Here is a 13,731-nt window from a genome sequence, read left to right on the forward strand (position 1 = left end):
ATACAAATACATTCATGTATCATGTATAATTAAAATAACTTTAAGACTAACTCTACAACTGTAACAGCACTATGATAACAAACCCTAACCCCAACCCTAATATTGGCTGAATGCTTACCACGTGCCAGCCCCGTGCTAAGCTCTTCACCTGTATTCATTAATCCCTTCCATAACCATATTCAGTACTATCATCATCCGTATTTAACAAATGAGGAACCTGAGGCACAGAGAAGTTGAAAAATATCTCCAAGGTTATAGAGCTGTAAGGGGTAGAGCAGGGATCTGAACTCACTCTGAATCTGAAACCCAGTCTCTTGGCCAATATACTACTGTGCCATTGATACTATCATGATAAAAGTCATCCCAGAGATGCTAAGAACTGTTCTGAATATTTCCAAGTTAACTCATCCAATCCTCTCACCCTATTAAGGAAATATTATCATTATCTGAATTTTGCATGTGAAGAAACTTCAGTTAATAGCCAGTCCAAGGTCACACAGTTAAAAAGTAGCTGAGGATTTCCCTGGTAGAGCAGTGGTTAAGAATCCGCCTGCCAATGCAGGGGACACAGGTTCGAGTCTTGGTCTGGGAAGGTCCCACATGCCGCGGAGCAACGAAGCCCGTGCACCACAACTACTGAGCCTGTGCTCTAGAGCCCGCGAGCCACAACTACTGAGCCTGTGTGCCACAACTAGTGAAGCCCGCGTGCCTAGAGCCTGTGCTCCACAACAAGAGAAGCCACTGCAATGAGAAGCCCGCATACCACAACAAAGAGTAGCCCCCGCTCACCGCAACTAGAGAAAGCCCGCGTGCAGCAATGAAGACCCCACGCAGCCGAAAATAAACAAACAAATAAATAAATTTAAATTTAAAAAGTAGCTGAGCCAGGTTTTAAACATAAAAACTCATATGCAGAGCACTCGGGCCTCCTACGACATAATTCTGCATGTGTGCTGTACCCACTATCTTTTAAAATGATGAAAAACAAGCCTTTAACTCATTTTTAAGTCTGCTATTACACTTCTACCACGAATATTGCCATTTTTTGAAGTGTTTGCTTAAATCTGCTAATTCATAGATGGTACTTTTACAAATGAGAAAACTCAACGATAAAACTCATTTCATATTTACCTGAACCACACCCATACAGGAATCCAGAAATATTGATCCTTTTGGTTCCTTGGAGATCTTTTCATCTTTATAAAAATTCAAATTGTAGGACCCATCACCAAGTTGAATCAAGTGGAAAAATCGTCTTTTAAACGACTGAGAGAAAAATACACACATAATTATGGTTTCAAGATGAAAACAGCCACAATCTCTCTCAATAACTCACAAGTACACCCTATGAAAAAACCATTTCAGTTCTCTCCAAAACAAATCTAATTCTGGCCAGCGCCCCAGGTAACTGGGTGAGTTAAGACTCTCCATCACATCTAATAATTTTACTGAATTTAAATTCTGTGGAGTTGGTTCACTAAGCATTCCTGGGTCATTTTTCTCACCCACAGAATCAGAGATTTTTACATAACCACCCAGAAGCGGTGCAGGGAATTCTAATTTGGGATGGAGCTCAGTCTAATTTGGGATGGAGCTCAGAAGGATGGAAACTTTCTCAAATCCCCAGGGTGTCTTGCTCACACAGAGTAGGAACTGTTCTCTGCCTCACGGAACTGGACGATTTTCCAGCCTCAGGATTACAACAATCAGCATTTCCCCTGATTTAACTTTTATCCCCTGCTCATCCTACCTCACTTCCATTGTTTCTCTTTATTATTAATTCTGGCCTTTCATTGGTCCTACTTCTCTCCTGAATAGTTTTTACACTAGTTTTACTTTTCTCTTGACAACCCCCTTCCAATTTAACCATTTTCCCTTTAGTCCTTGATTTTTGCTTTTCTTGACTTTACTGCAGGAAGACCTCCATGAAAGTGCTTAGGTGTAGCCCCTCGGTGATGTTCTACGAGGTACCAAGTATCCCTTTTGTAGTCAATACGGAGAAGAAAGGCTGTAAGGCGACTGCACCTTCACACCAGCCTTACGATGATCTCATCACGCTGGTGGTTGGAGGGTGACAAGGGGAGCGGGTGGAAATGGGGCTGTACCAGTGGGGGTCGATCACCGATCACCAGGGAGGCATCTCACTCACCAGACAATGTCACTTTTGTCAGAAAAAACAGCATGCCCATTCATCTTGAGCATCATTTCCAAGACCCACAGGAAAAAAAGGGCTTAGTAAGGGGAAAGCAGGGTGATGGGCCTCCTTACCCTCATGGTCACGCTTATTGCACTGTTCATGTTGCCTTTGTACAGCCAACCGTGCTTGGTGATCCCACCCTTCTGAGAGCCGAGGGAAGCAGCATCCTAGGAGACAAGGGCAATGTCGCAATCAATCTCCCGTTATTACTGATGGGAAATCCATTCAATTCATACCAGGTTGCCCCTCGCCCCTTTACTGGAGTAACTGTCTGGCACTAACACCTACTGTGTCCACTTATCAATAAAAGAGGTGGAACAAGCCTAGTCCATTAAAAAGCAAATGCTAGTCCATTAAAAAGCAAAGCTTGTTCTAGTCCAAGCCTTTTTTCCCCCCCAAGTATTTTAAGTGTTTAATGAGCCACAAAAAGTACATACCATACTTAACCACTCAAGTTGTAAGGTCTCGCCCGGTTTGATGAAAAATGTTTTCACATTACACTCCCATATAGTTGGAGGACAAAAGCAAATTCCTGGAAAACTTCCCAGATGCTTAGTTCAGGGAAAGGTGAATAAGAAAGGAAGGAAATATGAGGCAGGCAATAAAGAAAGCAGAGATAAAATGCTGGGGCAACAGAAATGAGGGAAAGAGAGAGGCAAGACCACAACAGGGAGAGAGGAAAGGAGGAGAGAGAAAAGTGAAGGGCGACAGCTAGAAAAGTAAAGAAACATGTTTCCTCGAGTTCTGACCCGAACACTGAGATCTGGGTTTAAGGGCATGGGGCTGCCAGCTGCTGCTATAAATAAGTCAGGCTTATATTTGCACATATAATAAGCAGACAGACAGATGAAATATACACACACACAAATACACAATGTGGCAAACCTTCCACCACATCCTGACCCCTGCCCTTTCCTTACTCTCTAAGACCTCTGCCTTGTGACTCTGCCCCCTAAGACTGTGTCCAATACACACTTGAGTAGGAGCCTTAGGAAGAGAGGACTACACTGTCAGGTCACCCAGCTCACACCTCCTGAGGACTAGTCTAATTATGATGTTTATTTTTGTAATCAAGTAGACACCTGCAGAAAGACCTGTCTTATGCTTTGTCTGAGACCACCTCAATTTTTTTTTTTTTTTTTTGCGGTACGCGGGCCTCTCACTGCTGTGGCCTCTCCCGTTGTGGAGCACAGGCTCTGGACACACAGCCTCAGCGGCCATGGCTCACGGGCCCAGCCGCTCCGTGGCATGTGGGATCTTCCTGGACCGGGGCACGAACCCGTGTCCCCTGCATCGGCAGGCGGACTCTCAACCACTGCGCCACCAGGGAAGCCCACCTCAATTTTAATATTGGTGGTTTTACTGTTGTTATTATTAGTGATAATAGAAGTAACTTACCTGTCTAGGATTTTACAGTTTGGTGTGCGCTCTTATGTGCATTATTTCAATCGGTCCTCCTCTTACTATTAATCAGCACCAAGTTTTTAATATCTTATTTTTCATTTTGAATGACCACTCACTCTTCCCAGAATATTTTTAAAGTTGTTTCTAAAATAATTTGCTACCATGGACATTGTTAACACTCACAATTAGGCATCTAATACTGAGTAGGAAAGAGTAAGTAATGCAGAGATAGGCAGCACTAACTTTTTAGTAGGTTTTCCCTGCTCAGTGGACACGGTCACCTTAATTCCCGGCTCTCTTTATACACTTCTCTGGCCATAACCGTTCCCCCAATAGTAGGGGGAGTGGGCTTGTTAAATTCAGAGGTTCTGGGTACTATCTACTTTACTCAGAGCCCTCACTGAAGAAACAGCCATTTAAAATCTACTGGCTGCCAGTTTGTTTCAAATAGCCTGCTGAAAAACAACCTCAACTTAGGATCTAAGTAATCTTGATCTTTTAACAATGTAGCCAAATCTTGTCCAGGACTTTGAAAATGATCTCAGAACAAATAAACAAGGACCAGAGGAACAGGCAATGCTAAGCAGTCAAGTTGAAACAGAGACCTTATTTCAATCAATCAAACAATACATTTTTTAAAAATTCCTCCCCGGTTTCAAGGAACACTCCAATTCCTGTTTTGGCTAAACGTTGGTAATTTTCCAATGAATCTTCTAAATCTGTGAACTAAATGAATCCTTCGATCCGCCAGCAAGCATCCTACCTCATCTTTGTCCACCTCCTCATCAACTTCATAGACATGAACTGGAAGTTTATCCAACTTGGCCACTTTGCTTTAAAAAGAAGAAAGAATCTTGTTTTATAATTACCTAATCTATGAAGAGATGCTGCATTTCTTCCCCCATCAAAGGAACCAGCATTTAACAAATCCAAAGCTGGCCCACTTGGCTAAAGAATAAAAACAACAGATGAAGTTGCTTTTCAAAGTGGGTGATGCAAGAGTTAGAGAGCTCCCAAAAGCCAGGCAGACAAGACGGCATGGCTTGTTGGGAGTTACGTAGATTAAAAATGGGAAAGTGTATTAATAAATAAACACACGGTAGAATAACTTTTAATACGAAGTTTAAATGAGGTCACTCCATCTGAAGTGATTGGAAACCACAGTCTTAATGATGATGGTATTAACAACAAAAACAGAACAATAACGATATCAGTCATTAAACGGTTATTATGTGCTAGGCACTGTGCTGTACTTCACATGTGTTACCTCCTTTAGTCCTTTAGATGGTGGGGACTGGTGCTAAGACCACTTAACAGATGAGGACACTAAGGCTTACAGAGGGCAGAGTAAGTAGATGATGCAGGCCGACTACAGAGTCTATGTTCTTAATCACTGTTACAACCTTCGTCTACTTCTCATCACACAACTGAAATACTTATTAACGCCAAGAGGTAAAATCCACCAGCAGTAAAAGTATATCGTATAAAATACACCGAATCCCCGGTCGGTTCTCTTTCAGTCACGAGAAGAGCATGAACAAACGTATCAGTAAAGATAGCTTTACCGACCAAACAGGAAGAATTAAGTCCCCAGATAAGTACTGGGTACATATAGAAGTAAGGAGCATACCCATCTGGACAATGCTGGAAGGGAGTGTTCTCAGCAGAGGTTTAAAAAGAGGCAATTGGGAAGTTGGCTGGACGCTCTTAAGGAGTGGCTGAACCACACAAACAGAAAAAACAAACAGCTAGGTCCACTGAGAATAGTATAAACAGTTCAAACTCATAGAACAAACCCTAAGAAAAATTTATTAACTGGGTCTTAATTAAAATTTTCATTGGCAACGGTTACTTTTGAAACACAATCCATCATTATGTGCTTTCAATTTTCATAATAAACTAAAATCTGCCAACTGTGTTATTTCAGGATGTACCATTTTATAACAGATACCCTCTCAAGGCAAGACCTATCTATACCTGGTTTACTTTAACTACTGCTCATCAATCTAAACACACTTGCTTTTGGTATATTTTAGAATGAGTTAATACTTTAAAGGAGGTAAAGAAATTTGAGAAAATGCTTGTTCGTTGATGTACATTTTTTAAATATAAAATTTGTTCAATATAAAATGCTTTTCATGTCTTTTCAAAATATTATTTTTAAGATAAAACACACCTCAGCATATTTCAATACACTTACATTTTGTTTTCTGTTTCTCACTGAAAAAAATCTCACCTGTTTTTGTTTCATCAGTGGTACCCTGAGCAGAATCACTGAACATAATTAAACCATCCATGTGTTTCTTACCACCTACCAATTCCCAGAGTACCGGGTTTGAGTACTATTAACAAATACCCTGTAAACAATAGCTAACCCATATACACACAAACCATCTAGAAATATTTTCTCTAATCACTCTGATTGCATGTGAAGTTACACATCTCCCTAGGCATTTCAAGTACAAAGAACTTTCCCTGTGTGTATAACCCCATCTTGTGTGGTCTGATCATTTACTCACTTTGGAAGCTGTCGAAACTCTCCTGAGTAATCTTCATATTTGTAGTTCACAAGATGCCAGTCAGAGTTATAGGTTTTGATGCACTATTTGGGGAGGGGGGGAGAGCATAAAAAAAAAAAGCATGAGAGAAAAAGAAAAGACATGTGATGACTTTTGGAAAACATTTGGGAAAGTTTATGAATGCACACCCACACCAATATCAAAAAAATTCTTTCCCCTCAACCCTCTCATGCCTGAAATGCCACCATTAGAGGTTCTTATGAAGCTTAAGAACCACTGAAACGTTACACTTGGGAGAGGGGTCACTTAGGTCATCGTCATTCATGATCAGATGATAAGCAGATGTTACAAGGAGACAAACCTCACCTCCTCTTGCTGCATTTACATAACAATGTGCTGTTTCTGACTTAAAACCACTTGGCTCCTAAGAAGTCATGTGGGCTTCTAGAAGAACATGAAAGTAAATGGAAAGTGTGAACCTAAAGATACTTCCATAGTATTTACTAATATTAAAACTTGCTCATTAGTCAATATTACATACATTTGCCCTCAGATTTTCATTTTATTTATAAGGGACAGTGTGAGGTAATTAGGAAGAAAGATTTAGATTCCAATTCACAGCGGCACCATGATCTCTTCACGTGTACATGTGTGCGTGCATGTGTACAAATGTACAAAGTATGGAGCAGTCCATTGCCCAGATTCCACAGTGACACCAACCTACACGGACTGCATTAAACTACCTCGCTATCTGACAAGCTCGACCAACCAGCACGGTGTCTTTCATTCATCTGTCCAGGAGGATCCACTGAGTAGTGTGTAGAGTCTTAAGATTATAAGGTCTCCTCCACCAGATCTTCAAATATGAATGAGTCAAAATCAACAGGTGAAGCATTTGATTTATTTTCCATCAGCAAACTTGCTTTTCCGTATGGACAGCTCTAGACTACACATATATAGATGTCAGTGTGGCAAAAAATGAATGAATAAAGTGAAAACATAGGTAGTTAAATGTATTAGTCGTACCTAGTTGACTTGACTCTGGCTGAAACATCATGAACAAAGTCTCTACTCTGTTTACTTCACTTTGTTGTTTATACTGTGAACCTTTTTATCCATTTCATACTTCATGCCCGAAGGCTTTCTGAAGCAAAACCCCAAGGTCATGAAAGTAACTACAGCTAATGCCTCTTGTGCCAGGCTCTACATTAAGCACTCTATCGGCAAGGTTGTGAACGGAAGGTAGAGTAAGTTTTTTATATTATCATTCTGAGGTGGAATAAAGAGCAGAGAAGGGTTAAAAACAAAGTCAGATGTGGGAGCTGAACAACTTTTCAATTTCTTTGCTAAGTAGTTACAAATGTTTTTAAATACCATTTTATTCTTATAAATGCTTTTTTTTTTTAAATTTCAAAGCATTTTCACATTTAGAACATCAGACATCCACACTCAAAATCACATTCCAAAACCAGTATGACTTCAGAATTATCTGTAGGTTTGGGTTTTCCCATCCTACCCCTGGGTCCATTAGCATAGCTAAGTCAGGTCAGACTATGTATGACACAGTCTTGTGGACATGCTCTATTATCTTTGTTCTGGTTTTTCACCAAGCCCTTCAACTTCAACTTTCATACCACCAAAGTCTCTTGTAGGATATTAAACCTATTCCGAAGTATAAAATGTACCTGCCCAATTAAAAATAAATAAATAAGTATACACTTGTACATAATCAGTGCATTTATGAACAGAACACCTGAGTGCCCAGATTTTTAATATCTTACGGAAAATGGGTAAGAAAGATAATTACAATGTTTAAATATTTTAAATTATAAGGAACTGCAAAAAACACAGTTAACCAGGTTAAGTAACTAGTTTCACTCATTGAATAAGCCATTGTTGACCACCCACAAGGCAGGCACAGGCAAAATTCCAAGGCAGGTGCACAGAACAAGGCAAGCAACCCGCACCCCTCTGGCGGTGTAGAAAGTCTAGGAGACAAGGGGTTCAATCAGAAATCAGTACGCAGAGAACTGCATCTCTAAAGAGACAGGGATCTGACTGGGCTGATTTCATGACTGACCTTTCAAACTTGTGAAATTCAATAATATTTTGAAGTTATACTGGAAGGTTTTTGAAGTTTTGTTTTGTTTTGTTTAAAGCCATTAGGTCATCCTCCTGTGGACAAGAGTACGGGGCGGAAGTGCTGTTGCACTCCACCCTGGTGGAAGAGGCCCAAGAGGGTGTAGCTATGCTGGCTCCTGCCCCACAGGGTGAAGTCGCTATTGCCCAGCCTGCAGCGATGGGAGAACTTAATGGAGAGCTGTCCCTCAAACACAATATTTTTTTTAAGAAACTGGGAGAACTGAATTAGTAATTAATAATTTTACTATATGCTTTAAAACAAGGATCAACAAATTTTTTTCTGCAAAAGGCCAGATAGCAAGTATTTTCAGCTTTGAGGGACACACTGTGTCCATTGCAGCCACTGGTGTCTGAGCTGTAATGTGAAGTAGTCACAGGCATATGTGAGCGAGCAAATGGGTGCAGCTGTGCCGCAGTGTACCTTTCTTTACAAAAACAGGCTGCAGGACAGTTCGCCTAATGTCCTGATTTAAAATAAACATTTGAGACTCTGTAAACATATTTGGCTGTGTTTGTCTTGCATTAATATTATGAATAGAGTGGCAAAGGAGGTAAGACAAGAAGTTACCTTTTCAGAATGATAAGAGAACAACACACTTCAAAAATTTTAACTATACATTCAAGTTTTCAAAAATCTCAGTGAAACTAAACGTTGTTATTGTAATGGGCCTTCGCTTAGAACAGCATAGCTTCCTTGTAGTGGGCAAATTTATTGATGGGCATATTTAGCTCCTAAATATCAACTAGAAAAATGGGGATAAAAATACACTATTTTTTAAATGAAGGAGCACTTCAAGAAACAAAATTAAAACATCTAACTCGTTCATCCTATCTAAAGGCACCTGTAGGAAGAAACAAACACCTCAAGACAGAACAAGCAAGCAATCTCAAAGCAATAATTTTTCTTTCCTCCTTAACGAAAGAGTCGTTTTCTGTATGTTCAAACAAAAGTAATAATAATCATATATTTATCAGGGATAGTTAGGCTCTGCTCGTTGTTACCTGGTACTTCATGAATATTGAACTAATCTTGATAATAAATTACAAGTATAAACACATAAATGAAGTCAACGAATACATAAATGCATGTGCTGAGTCTCCATTAAAAACAATATAACACCATTGTAAAGCAATTATACTCCAATAAAGATGTAAAAAAAAAGAAAACCCAGCAAAAAAAAACACACAAAAAAACAATATCAAAGTCTGCTAGGTGTCCAGTGAGTTCATTCACAAGTTACTCCTATTCTAAGGCTATGAGATAAGTTTTGTAGAATTCATGTTTTGTCATCAAATTGACTCCTGTTGACATTTCTGTCCAAGTTTCAGACTCTGAAAACTTCTTATTATTTTTCTATTCTAACTTCCATCATAAAAATGTAATTACCTCTTTGACACTTTCTTGAAAATATCACTGAAATTTTTAAAAGGGGAGGAGGCATAGAAGAAATACATTACCTCTGTAACAAATAAGCTCTGAGCTTCCTGCTGTGCGTTGGCAGGGATGGTGGAGCATACGTACCGCCCCTGTCGTCTCAGGATGGCCGTCTGTGAAGGAAGCACCAGGACACGACTCGGTTAAGTGAAGACGTTAAGGCGCCAGCCTCCCAGGGCAGTGGGGCCCTTCCCCTTCCTCTGCAGTCGCACCCCGTGGACCCCAGACTCCAGCTGGCTCCTTAAACTTCAAAAGGTGGGGGCAGTGGCTCCCAAGTCCTTCTGGATCACGGGCTCAAGGACCCCTCCAGGCAGGAAAGAGGCCCCTTTCAGAGACCCTAACACTCCCCCACCCCACGTGCTTGATCTAGTCCCACGAAGTTGCCTTTTACTTGCCTGGATTGCGGCAGTTTTAAAACTGTGGTAAAAGAGACATAACATTCACCATTTGAACCATTTTTAAGTGTACAGTTCAGGGGCATTAAGTACATTCACATTGTTATACATCCATCTCTTAACTGCCTTTTACAACTGTTCTTATTCACTGCCACATCCCCAGTGGGACCCGTAGCAGGTCCTTAATATTTGTTGACTGAATCTGTGACTGTGAACACTACCTTCCCTCCTGTAACTGAGAACTGCTCCTGTTTCATGAGGCTTAAATGCTTATTCTAAATAATAAAATCTCTCAGGACTTTAGGCAGCAACACATCTACCCTAATTAACACTGTAGTGTAGGGACTGTAATGTCAATTCGAGTTAACTAGGCCTTGGGCTTCAGGAAGGAATGTTCTAGATTTTTTCTCCCATGGACTGTAATCCTTGGATACTATTAACAGATCATAGTTATAAAAACAGCACACAAGAAACCAGCTTGTTGACAGAATCTATCCCATTGGTTCCTGAGGCTAATTACTAAGCTGGGATCTCCCAGCATCTGTCCCATCTGTTTTTCTTCTTCCTAAGACTGGAGGAAACTTTGGGTCAGATCTGTGGTCCCTCCTCTGCCAGCACAGGGGAAGAATTCCAGGGCATACATTTTTTAATAATCTTATTTCCTGCCCGTATTGTCTCCCTGTTGTGTCTGCTTCACCTGTCTTTACTCTTTGCTTGCACTGTGACCATCTTTGAAAGCAATCTTAAAACCTACTTTTACAATAAGGCTTCCATATTCTACAGGAAGAGAAGGAAGGAACTCTGTTCTCTACCAAAGTCCTTCACAGGTGAATTATTAATTCATTCAGCCTCCTCCACGGGGCTTTCAACACCCTGGCTCTTGGCTTCTTTGTGAAAGTCACAAATGGTGACCCTTCTTACACACCTTGTTCCATGAAATGCCATAGAGATGAATGACAGTAGGCACTGGAGGCATAATCTATTCAAAAAACTTCAAAGTAAAACATCGATTGTCAAAACTGTTAAGAATCAGGTATACCAGTAAAGAGGAATTAAGAAATTATGTGCACTTCAAAGAAGGACACATTCTATACCCCCACTTACTGCGTCCTTATCTTGATTTATTTGGGTCTATCACGATTTTTTGAAACTAATTATCGTACTTTAAAAATGTTCATGAAATGGCTCAGGTCAAGAAATAGGACTATTAGGGTCATTTCCAGCTCATTCTCCATCAGAACATTCGGAAGAAATAAAATTTATTACAGAATTTTCCTAGTGGAATTACCAACTCAAGAAACTTTAATTATGTGACACTTTTCCAAACACCCCTTTAAGGTAAGAAAAATAGGAAATGAAACCTTTTTATTATTGTGGATCAAAGTGAATTACGTTTTCAATTTAAAAAGAAAGCAACTTTACTCATTAAAGATAGACGACTTTTAACAGATAAGAGAGCACTGGGCATAATTAAACCAATCATCCATGTGTTTATTACCACCCACCAATACCAGAAGGGTGTAAGAAAGAAGAACACAGAAGCACAGGCTGGTACGAGAGGAAAGAGTCTAAGAGGGGAGTCTAAATCCGACAGGGAGGAGAAGTGGACATCAAGAAGATGAAGACGTGCACTGAGGCAAAGATGCTTACGCTACACTGTACAGGATGAGTACAAGTTGTGTTTAGTACAAAAAGGAAGATAAATGTGAAGATAAGCCTACCCTTAGAAAGTTAAAATAACAAAATCAAGTCATAATAGATGAGATTAGTTTTTTGCATACACATAAAAAGCAAACCCATTAAGTCCTAGAATTAAAAAAATATACGCCAAAGAAAAAACTGCCTAAAACTCAAATTAGCTTGAATTAAACATCTCTAAAACCGCACCAACCTACAGCCTAGTCAATGGTTTTAACTAGGGAAAGAATGAGCCAACAGAAAGAACAGGACTTGTATGACCAAAGCAATTTTGTCAATGTCTTTGTCACCATTTAATAGGAAAGGCTGGGATCCATCAGGCTGTGACCCACTGGGGGACTCCTGGACTTGGCTCCAATGAGGAGTCACAGTTTGATGTCACCAGTTGCCAAGGTCTTTCCTCTTGTTCCTTCTGCTTTGAGTTTAGCCTCACTAACCCACTTGTTTATCATAATTCCCATTTCGACTCTCCTAATCAGAGAACACACAGCCAATGAATGTATTCTGATCTGCTTATTAATTCTAGTTCTCAATGCACATTATTAAATGGTATTCTGGTTTGTTTAACTTCTCCATATATTTTATGTATTAAAAGTCACATTCAGGTAATAGTCTACTGTATGTCAAATCGATTCACATTAAATTTCTGTAGTTTTATTTATCTGGCTTATAACAGAGTCCAAATCGGTACCAGCAGATTTATACTCAATGAACACTAAAACTCTTCTCAAATATGAGCTTAATTTTCTTTTTCATGGTTGTGGTATTCTTTCCTACTTTACTATTAACTAAAATCATATTCCTGCTAAAAGATGGGTCTGTGTCCACCTTATATAAATCATCATCAAGGTGGACATTCAAAGAACATCAGTCCCATCCCTTTGTTTGCAAATAAATTATTTCCATTCTACTAAAAAAGCTGTACATCTGCAAGGGGTAGGGGGGAAAAAACAGTGCACACTATGAAGTGTGATAAGATCTGAAAATTAAATCTAAACATAGCTAGCATCTCAAACATCCTTTGGGATATAAATCTCACAATACAAAATACAATTTAAAGCCCAGCTTCCCTGGTGGCGCAGTGGTTGAGTGTCCGCCTGCCGATGCAGGGGACACGGGTTTGTGCCCCGGTCCGGGAAGATCCCACATGCCGCGGAGCGGCTGGGCCCGTGAGCCATGGCCACTGAGCCTGCGTGTCTGGAGCCTGTGCTCCGCAACAGGAGAGGCCACAACAGTGAGAGGCCCGCGTACCACAAAAAAACAAAAATAAAAATAAAAGTCTTCTTCTAGCAACTATAACAGATTCAATTTTTTTCAGTCAATATTGTTTCTTAGGTTAAACACTGGCAGTGCTTGACGCACAAAATTCTTAATTACCTTGGCCAAGTATGGGCATGACTCTTATGAGGCCTTCCACAAAATTTTAGGACTAATTGAAAAGGTAACTTAGGACTGCAAAAGGAGGAGAAAAAGGTGAAGTCCTCTTCTAAAGGACTTGTATAATGATGCATGGACACCTGAGAGCCTAGGCCAATCTTTATGGGACTTTTTTTTTAATGGAATGAACTGATGAAATGCAGAGGTGCCCCCAGATTCGAATATAAAGGGTACAATTTACGACTATCTCCAAGTCTAGTTAGGAGGACAAATTTCAAATAGAGCCTTTTTTATTTTAAAAACTTTTTTTTTCCTCTTGGTTGAAATGATTCCCTCCAAAAACCGGGGTCACTTTAAAGGCTATGAGCCGTAATCAGGAATGCGGGATGCTCAGCCCAGGGAAGCAGGGTCCCTAAAGGGAACATACAGAGGTACCACGTTTCCTCACCTGGGCACAACCCCGGGGCCTTCCGGGCATGTCCTGCCCCTCTTCTTCACCACTCACTGCTCTTCCCTGATGGCCTGCTGTGGCCCTGTTTCTTTAGCTTTAACTTGGAATCCCTC

The 13,731-nt window shown here is 40.3% G+C and overlaps 1 protein-coding gene across 28 annotated transcripts in view; it reads right to left on the minus strand.

Annotated features, from left to right (window-relative positions):
- The window catches only part of DOCK9 (dedicator of cytokinesis 9), a 282,879-nt gene that overhangs the window by 123,725 nt on the left and 145,423 nt on the right, over positions 1-13,731 (minus strand). For 27 of the 28 annotated variants that reach the window (XR_009536799.1, XR_009536798.1, XR_009536800.1 and 24 more), the window contains exons 3-7: positions 9,721-9,810; positions 6,121-6,203; positions 4,365-4,434; positions 2,269-2,364; positions 1,132-1,266 (exon numbers count right to left, since the gene is read on the minus strand). Coding sequence is in view for 25 of the 28 variants with exons in the window: in XM_060129280.1 (XP_059985263.1) it covers positions 1,132-1,266; positions 2,269-2,364; positions 4,365-4,434; positions 6,121-6,203; positions 9,721-9,810 (474 nt within the window). In the remaining 3 variants the exon portion in view is untranslated. The remainder of the gene's footprint in view (positions 1-1,131; positions 1,267-2,268; positions 2,365-4,364; positions 4,435-6,120; positions 6,204-9,720; positions 9,811-13,731) is intronic. The other variant, XM_060129284.1, reaches the window with a different exon arrangement.

This window comes from Lagenorhynchus albirostris, chromosome 18 (assembly GCF_949774975.1).
Source record: "Lagenorhynchus albirostris chromosome 18, mLagAlb1.1, whole genome shotgun sequence".
NCBI classification, from domain to species: Eukaryota; Metazoa; Chordata; class Mammalia; order Artiodactyla; family Delphinidae; genus Lagenorhynchus; species Lagenorhynchus albirostris.